This window comes from Lotus japonicus, chromosome 3, assembly GCF_012489685.1.
Source record: "Lotus japonicus ecotype B-129 chromosome 3, LjGifu_v1.2".
NCBI classification, from domain to species: domain Eukaryota; kingdom Viridiplantae; phylum Streptophyta; class Magnoliopsida; order Fabales; family Fabaceae; genus Lotus; species Lotus japonicus.
In genome coordinates, this window is record NC_080043.1 from 91,476,451 (window position 1) to 91,485,999 (window position 9,549).

Here is a 9,549-nt window from a genome sequence, read left to right on the forward strand (position 1 = left end):
CATGCTGGAATGCACAAGCATGAAGACCAAAGGGGGTGTTCAACGATCAACTATCTAGACAAGTTGAAAGTATAATTAAAAAGCTAGTTCTAAAACCTCTTCCTGGTGCTAATTATTCTTAACAACACCACAAGTTGGGTGAACCTAATATGCACCATTTTTAGGGAGTATAATTTTACACCACCTACTTTGATTGGGTATAGCAGATCAACACATTATTTTTTTTTAAGAAAAAATATCATTAAAAATTTATCATATATTAAATTTCTTTAAAAAAAGATGTGTTGATCTATTATAACAGGTTAAAAAAAGTGATCTAAAATTAGACTATTTTAAAAATGGTCCACATTAGGGGTCACCTAACAAGTTATACTTTTTTTTGACAGTATCTTAACAAGTTATACTTGACTCAAGTAAATTAATACCTATATATCCCTAAAGCGAATTAACCGTACTAGAGATTAACTCCTCCGTGCAGGGGCGGACCCACGTTAGAGTCAGGGGTTCAGACTGAAAAAAAAATTTCCCACTTACCCCCTTGTATAATATATTTTTTGAACCCCCTGGAAAATTTAATTTGCACCAAAGACCCTCTCTCTCTCATAGACACGCACGCACCAGAGCACCACCGGCCACCACCACGCCACCACCAGTCCACCACGCACCCTGTGCTGCGCCTCTGCCTCTGGGATCGATGTTGGTAGCCTCGCCTCCGTCGCGGTTACGAATGCTTCCGTGTTGAAGCTGGTTGTCAACAATGGGGAAAAGATCAACGCGTGGGTTGATTACGAGGCTGGTTCGAAAACGTTGGAGGTTCGTTTGAGCAAATTGGGTGAACCCAGATCTTCAGATCCAATTGTTTCGCACCGCATTGATCTGTTCAACCTCTGGGATCGCAAACCTGTGTTCGTGGGTAAGATTCTGCACCTATTTTGATTTTGATTGATTTTTTCCCCCATTAATTTTGATGGTTTCTTGTTCTTTTGATAAAAAAACAATTGTTATGGATTCAGTTCCAGCTGAAGGAATGAAAGGCGGCTTGGCCATTCTGTGGAGGAAAAACGCTTTGGTGATTAATAGGGTGGTAAAAAATCAAAGGTTTTTTGGCATATGCGATTCTGAATGAAGCTGTGTTCTGTTTCAATAATTGTGAGAGTGGCAGTGGGTAGTTGGAAGGAACACTGGTTTATGTGTTGATTGCATTTGTGCTGCTGCAACTTGAAGGAAATCTGATTTGTGTTTTTGAATGCTCATATGCTACTGCAACTGGGAGGAATTCTGGTTTGTATTTTTTTATTGCAGATTTGCTGACAGATTTATGTACTTGATGGAGAGGCTAGAAAGGGTTGCAGGTCCTCATATTAATTGCTGAGTTCAAGGGTGAGAGGACTGCCAAAGATTTGTTACAATGGTTATGAATTGGGATGTTAGAATCTTGAGGATTATGCAGAAATCTCGCGGGCAATGGAGAGTGGAAGAGTGGCTTTGGTATTGGTTGGCTACTGGGGTGCTTGTGGTGCTGTTCATGTGGGTCATCTTCTTTCACAAGCATGAGGAAGAGTCTCTGGCTAAACTCCCTAACTACCCTGCAGATGTAAGGTATGAGAGAATTGATGTGTCTGTTGAGAAGCATACAAAAGATGATGAGAATTAGACGCATAGGTTATGTGATTTGTGATTTTTTAGATGATGTTGTTCTTGTTGTTGTTGTGTATCTGTATGATGTGTAAAATTCTTTTGTAGGAGATTATGATTATGATATTGTAAATTTACTGTGACCAATCATGTAAAATATTTTAACATCCTGTTTTGGGAGCCACTTTGATTACAATCTTGTTTGTCAATTTTTGCACTTGGAAGTTTTGTAATCTCATATGATCCTTAGCTTAACTGTTGTGTACTTGTGTTACCATATATTGCTACTTTTCCCCCTTCAATAAGAGTTAAATTGGGTGAATGGTCACTTTCGTCCCTAAAGTTACAGGGGTCGAGCAATTTAGTCCCTATTCTATGGAAATGTCGCTCGTAGTCCCTGATATTGCAAAACGTCAATCATGTTGGTCCCTAGCTTGGCTCCCGTTAGTGAATGTTAACGGGAAGGGTGATTTGGCACGTTAAGTGCCTATGTGGACTTTCCACGTGGATTTAAATATTGGAATTTTTTAGAAAAATTTAAAAACTTCAATTTAGTCCCTGACCAAATTCCCCAAATCAGAAAAGTTTTAACCTCTCCATCATCTTCTTCCTACTCATCTTCTTACCAAGAAAAAATAACTGAAGTTCAATGACTTCAGAAGAAACCCAGATGAAAATAGAATTTGGGGGTGGAGACTTACATAGACAAGTTGTTAAAAGGTCAAGTTTTTTCCTTTTACTTGCTCGGTGGATGTTTGATAATGACCAAAGATATAATTTTCTTTCCTTATCTTCATCTTCCAATTCTTCTTCCATATTCTCCTGCTTCTGTGACTTTACAAAAACCCCAATAGATTCCAGAAAATAAAAAACCTAAAGAGAGAAGGAGAGAACGACAAACACCATGAGATCTACACTTATGCTACCCTTCCTTTCAGATATGAAAAGGGTTGTTTGTAAATTGGGGTTTCCTTTTCTGCATTTTCACTATTAAAAGTTTCAATCTTCTTTGATTTTTCCTTTTGTGTTTGCAGCGTTTTTTGGGTTGTGAGATCTCTTGGTGGGTTTGTAGGTTGTGGATTTTTTGGTTTTCAGGGTTAGGAAGGGAGTTGATTCTTTGATGGTGGCTAGTGATGGTTACAAAAAGAAGATCTTATTGGAAGGTGGATTGATGCTCATGGTGGGGAGGGTTTGGTTGTGCGTAGGGGTGATTTTGATAAAAAGCTCAAGCTTTTTTCTGGGTAAGATAATAAGGAGGAAGAAGATGATGGAGAGGTTGAAGCTTTTCTGATTTAGGGATTTTGGCCAGGGACTAAATTGAAGTTTTTAAGTTTTCCCAAAAAATTTCTCAATATTTAAATCCACATGGAAAGTCCACATAGACACTTAACGTGCCAAATCACCCTTCCCGTTAACGTTCACTAACGGGAGCTAAGCCAGGGACCAACGTGATTGACGTTTTGCAACATCAGGGACTACGGGCGATATTTTCATAGAATAAGGACTAAAATGCCCGATGCCTATAACTTTAGGGACGAAAGTGACCATTTACCCTTCATTATATATGTCTGGTGTAAAATAATCATTATACTTTCTCTGTCTTTTCCTGTTTTCCAATAATCAATCTAGAATTATTCATCAATCTACACACTACACCATTTGGCTTTTGAGGAGTTGACCCATTAACTGAGTAAAGTTGACTTCTCTTTTCTTCAGGCTACGGACTCATTGTGCAATTCCTTACATAATTGCCACAAACAGGCAACTGAGTGCAATGCATCCAATCTACAGGCTGCTGCATCCACATTTTAGGTACGGCTTTCTTTTATTTACGCCCCACTTTCTCTTTATTCCACTCACTTTCTCTTTCTAACTCTATCTTCAATTCCTATCACTCATCTTATTGTTCATTTCCTTCTATGAGTGTGAGTGTAATTGGGGTGTTAACGAAACTTTCATTAGGTACACAATGGAGATCAATGCTCTTACTCGTGCGGCATTAATAAATGCCAATGGAGTAATAGAGAACAATTTCGCTCCAGGGAAACTCTCCATCCTTCTAAGTTCAGTTGCCTATGACCAGCACTGGCAGTTTGACTTGCAAGCTCTCCCTGCTGACCTCATCCACAGGGGAATGGCAGAGGAGGACCCAAATGCTCCTCATGGCTTAAAGCTATCCATAGAAGACTACCCTTATGCCAATGATGGCCTCATTCTCTGGGATGCTATCAAAAGTTGGGTCACTGACTATGTGAACCATTACTACTCAGAGCCAGAAACAAACACAGGTACATGGAAAATGGGGCGTTCGTCCACGAGAAAAAATTCCTTAAAATATAAGGCTTAAACAAGTTTTTAGTTCTCTAATTTACACTCAAATTTGGTTTTGGTTCCTACCATCTAATTTTTATGGTTTTGGTCCCTACTTTTACATATCAATCTGGTTTCAGTCCCTCCTCCGTTAACTGGTAATGTAATTAGTTGAAGGTCACGTCATCATGGCCACGTGTCCAGAATAATCTTACATGGCATGTTTTGCTGGAAAGTCAGATACGATAGCTTGCACAGTGCACTTATAATAAATGAAATTCTTATAGATTGAAAAATGATAACCTTTCATATAGTGATTTTTTTTATAAAATGAGCTTGTAAGTGTATCTGATTTGGAAGCAAAATATGCCAGATGTGATTACTCTGGACCAGACTTGTTAATAGCTCGCTATAGCGGCGCAATAGCCTATAGCGTAGCGCCCTAAGGGTTCACCGCTATTTGCCACTATAGCGCCGCAATAACGCTCGAAATAGCATTTTTTGGGCTTGCCGCTACACTACGCTATCCGCCATTAACAACCCTGCTCTGGACATGTGACAATGGCGATGTAGCCCTCAGCTAGCCACACCACCTGTTAACAGGATATTGTAAAGCAGTGAGTGGAACCAAAGTTATATGCAAAAGTAGGGACCAAAACCATAAAAATTAAATGACAGACCAAAATCAAAACTGACTGTAAAACAAAGGATTAAAAACTTATTTAAGTCATATAATAATATCCATGTTATATCTGCCCCCTGAAAAAAATTATATTGTCTTATTAATTCTTTCTGGCTCCATTCCTGCTCAGGCACAAGCCTCATTGAGTCAGACCAAGAACTGCAAGCATGGTGGGAAGAGATCAGAACAGTAGGCCATGGTGACAAAAAGGACGAGCCTTGGTGGCCTGTTCTGAAAACCAAACAATACCTTATTGAGATTGTGACCACCATTGTGTGGATAACATCAGGGCACCATGCAGCTGTGAACTTCGGACAGTACTCTTATGCAGGCTATTTCCCCAACAGGCCAACTGTTGCAAGAAACAATATGCCAACAGAGGACCCTTCTGACCCTGAATGGGAACTTTTCTTGGACAAACCAGAGGTGACACTGCTCAAGTGTTTCCCATCTCAGATTCAAGCCACAACTATAATGGCAGTGTTGGACATTTTGTCAAGCCATTCATCTGATGAGGAGTATCTTGGGGAAACTCTGGAGCCATCATGGGAACAGGATCCAATTATCAAAGCTTCGTTTGAAAAGTTTCAAGGGAAGTTGAAGGAGCTTGAAGGGATCATTGATTTGAGTAACGCAGATATGAACCGGAGGAACAGAAATGGTGCTGGGATTGTGCCCTGTGAGCTTCTGAAGCCAGTTTCAGAGCCAGGGGTCACAGGAAAGGGAGTTCCATATAGCATCTCTATTTAAACTTGCATTTATAATGTATGATGTATCGTCTTGATCTTTGAATGCTCCGTTTTGAACTCCTTGTGACTCGAATGAATTGTATTAGAGAACTGTTTATCAGTTGCTAAATTGTGAATTTCTAATAGATGTGGTTCAAGCCTTTGCATGAGCTTTGTACACAATCTCATAAATGGTTAAATTAGTTTATCTAACCAACATTTAAACGACAAATATTGAAACATTTATGTGACTTGTTCAGGCAATAATGCCTATGAGTTCTTTTTGCTCATGTGTGACTAGTATTGAAAATACCAGTGAAGTCTCCTCCAAGGAGTACGCCTGCACTTTTCTTCACCAAATGACAGAATCAAGAAATGCGAGAAAGGTTGCTACTTTGTAGTATCTAACGACCAAGTATTCGGCCGTTGGGATAAAGAAAATAAAACACGGGTAGTTGTACGTAATATTTTGAAGTTTGGATTGAAGTGGTTTTGAAAAAAAATAATTTAGAAGTAAATCTTAACATGTCTATAGTACTGTTTTTTTTAATGGATGTCTATAGTACGTACTGTTGCTGGAATCTAAAGCTTAGGTGAAACAAAAATATGATTTGTTATTGTCTACGGCATTCATTCCCCTTTTATTTTCTTGCCTCTGCCAAACGACCAAAGATAAGAATTTTTCCCGTCCGTTTCCTTGCTGCTGTTTTCCATTCCCCTTTACAAAATCCCCCCCAGAAACGAACAATGCATTAATATTTGTAAACTGATTTCACAAAACAACAAAGGGTCGTCTGAAATTTGGATTGTTTGTTTAAATAAAATCAATTTTAATAAAAATCAGTTCAAATATATATATATATATATATATATATTTATATATATATGTTTATTGCTTAAAAGTCCATCTCATACAGTACAATTTTAAGTGGAACCCACAATTCAATGCATATGAATATCGTGCCAATTATTTTTTGATTTTTTCCCATTCTAAACCATATACAACCTTTATTATTGAAAGGCAAATGTTGGGGTATCTACCCTTATATATGTCTGGTTTGGTGTGACGTTAATGCGATTTTAAGTAGCTCAATATATCAATAGAAAAAATTTTAAAAAAATTATATATCAATAGAAAAATTAGGATTTACCATGTTGAGTTTAATGTGGATATGAAAAATATATTTCAAACACACTTAAATACTAACAAGTCTACTTTTTTTTTGAAACTACAAGTCTACTTGAAAATGAATATAGTTACTTTAATATATATATATATATATAGGGAGCATATCAGGTGAGAGGAGTAGTTTATTATGAGAGATGAGAGGATTAATAATAGCCATTCGATAGTTTTGAAGGGTCATGATTTAATCTCATTTATAACCCTCCACGTGACACTCCAAACTCCAATTTTTAATCCCCACGCGCACCTCATCTGATTTGTCTTCTCCCAACCTCCTCCTCCAAAAAATCTCTCACCGGCCGCTTCTGCCATAGCCGCCAGCCGTCGACCGCCACCTCTCATTCCATCACCGGCCACCACATCAACCTTCTTCACCACCAATCTGACCCATTCCTTTTCTCTGCCTCAAACGCACCACCACTGCCCACCGATGTCCAGATCTGGAACAGCACCGCCGTCATGGACCAAGACTTCGATAGATCGGAACCACCATGGCGAGTTCGCGTAGTTGAAGGTCGCTCACCAGTCTGTAGTGTTGGGGCGCTGTTGTTGAAGGTTCCACGCTGATTTGCAATCAAAGCAGTGAATTGGATTTAGAGGGGGTGATGTAAGAAAAATGGGTAAAATGCTATACAGATCTGCAACTAAATTATATATTGTTGATATATATGTTCCATGACCCCAAACCCAATTGAATTGAGGATTTGATTTGGTCATTTTTTTGTATCGGTTGTGTGAAATTGGAGAGGGGAAATGGTAGAAAGGAGAACAGTGAGAAAGACGAAGCAGGGAGATGAAAGGGGTTTTCAGTGCGCGTGGGGCTTTGGGAAAATAATAGAGTGTCACGTGCACAGTTCAGTTGAATAAAATATCTGAACCGTATAAATTAATCCAACGGTTAATATGTAATGCTCTCACCTCTCACAATAAACTACTCCTCTCACCTGATATGCTCCCTATATATATATATATAGTTGGGTTCTTAAAACAAACATGTTGTTAAAGATTAAGACTTTGAGTATGAAAATGAGTATTTGTTGGGAGAGGCAAGTCTCAATTTTTATGCCTTAAAATGGAGTAATCTCTGAATATCGGTTAGGGATGACAATGAGCCAGATAGTTCTTCTTCGCTCCCTACTCCTCCTTCAATCATTTGTTCTCGTCCCTATCCACATGCATCCCCTATCTTTTACGGCCGAGTGAATTTTTCCCTCATTTCCGTTTAGGGGTGGAAATAGGCCAGCCGGCTCGTCAGGGGCCTATGGCTCGGCTCGTCTGAGGCTCGGCCCGGCCTGACTCGTTTATTAAAAAGGCTAGACTTAGATTTTTTAAAAGGCCTATTTAACTAAAAAGGCCAGGCCCAAACAATTTAAAAAGCCTATTTAGCCTGATAGGCCGGCCTACTTATATATTATTTTTATTAATAATATAAATAAATATAATTTAATTATATATAATTTAATTTTTTTTAAACTGATGTATACTTTAGTATAAAAGAAAACCCTAAGTCCCTACCCTAACCTAGATTAGAAACGTTTCAAACATATTCAGCATAGCACATCCTCAGCCACACAGGACGCAAGCTGCAGCCAGCCGCCACTACCGATCTACCGCTGCTAAGTCCACCTCTCATCCAATGATATAGGTTTAGTTTTTGAAATGCAATGATACAGGTTTTTTTATTTGAAAAGAAAGTGCAATGATATATAAAAGACTTATTAGCCCGCAAGTCTAATGACCTTCTTTTGATAAAATTGTCTGTTAAATAGGCTTTTAAGAAGGCTTGTAGGCCAGGTCAGACCCTAGAAAAGACCAGGCCAAGCCATAAAATTTGGCCTATTGATAGACCACAGGCCAGGCTTGGGCCACGAAAAAAAAATGCAGGCCAGGCCTAGGCCACGCAAAGCTTGGCTCGGCTCGGCCTATTTCCACCCCTATTTCCGTTCCTCACCTCCCTACGAGTCCCTATGAGGATCCCAACACATTATTAAAAATAAAAATATAAAGAAAATACATAAATTTATGCAATTTTTTTATCAAAATCCACTAATGACAATGGAACCACATCGAATCTAATAGGAAATATTTGATAAAATACAAATAACATTAATTGAAATTCATCAGAGAAATCTACAAAATAAAATTTTCGGAATGTAAAAACCAATATTCTATTCCTATGAAATGTGAACTCTGACACACTCAAAATATACCCTTAAAAATCAACTTATCCACAAAAGTAAAGTCTTCACTATAAGCGATCTAATTTTCATCTCAAGCGAAAAGTTTTTGTTGTTGAAATTATTTTTTAGCTTTTTTATATAATGAGTTGTGCTTAGCCCGTTTTTGTTGGTACATTAAAAAGATAAATTATACACTGCTAATAAAATTCATTCGTGGGTCTACCCTTCCCAACTTATATGTCACACAACTCTTACCGTTTGAATTATCATTCGAAGTCATTATATGAATAAATTAATTTATGAAAATTTCGAGTCATAACTTAACATAAAGTTTAGTCCACAATTCAACCTTAATAATTAAACTTAAAAAAAAAACAATAATATATACACATTTCATTTTCTAAACACTTCATTTCCACTCATTTTTATTTCTATCTCTCTTCTCTTATCATCTATCACATCTCATACTTTCTCTCTTTTACTTTTTCTTTTCTTCTTATCTCTCTCCTCCTCCACCTCTCTTAACCTCATCTTAGAGGTGTGGACATAACATTATTCAAAAAAAAAACAATCAAGTTGTCTTGCCAAGCTGTGCTTGTATCCGGTCATCATGAGACTAAATCATTATTTTAATCGATGTATCCGGTCATCATGAGAATAAATCATTATTACCTACAGTTAATATACTATCTACCAAAAAAAACCTACAGTTAATATACTAAGCATTAGCATTTTATCAATGAGCTTTGTTATTTGGACGTCTCAAATTTGGAAATTTGGAATTGTACATGGAAATCTATCACGAGCAATAATGCACATCTCATTGCT

The 9,549-nt window shown here is 37.8% G+C and overlaps 1 protein-coding gene across 1 annotated transcript; it reads left to right on the forward strand.

Annotated features, from left to right (window-relative positions):
- Positions 1-534: 534 nt before the first annotated feature.
- Positions 535-5,538, forward strand: LOC130747344 (linoleate 13S-lipoxygenase 2-1, chloroplastic-like). The gene is made up of 5 exons (XM_057600250.1): positions 535-913; positions 1,014-1,599; positions 3,352-3,447; positions 3,598-3,923; positions 4,758-5,538. Exons 2-5 carry the CDS (start codon positions 1,409-1,411, stop codon positions 5,375-5,377), a joined length of 1,233 nt encoding a protein of 410 aa, XP_057456233.1. The 5' UTR covers positions 535-913; positions 1,014-1,408; the 3' UTR covers positions 5,378-5,538.
- Positions 5,539-9,549: the final 4,011 nt, after the last annotated feature.

Bases quoted from the DNA above. Each gene is read 5' to 3' on its own strand.
- LOC130747344 (XM_057600250.1), top strand. From the start codon at position 1,409: ATGGTTATGAATTGGGATGTTAGAATCTTGAGGATTATGCAGAAATCT. The intron at 1,600-3,351 runs GTATGAGAGAAT...TCTTTTCTTCAG, and splicing joins AACTACCCTGCAGATGTAAG to GCTACGGACTCATTGTGCAA. The intron at 3,448-3,597 runs GTACGGCTTTCT...AACTTTCATTAG, and splicing joins CTGCTGCATCCACATTTTAG to GTACACAATGGAGATCAATG.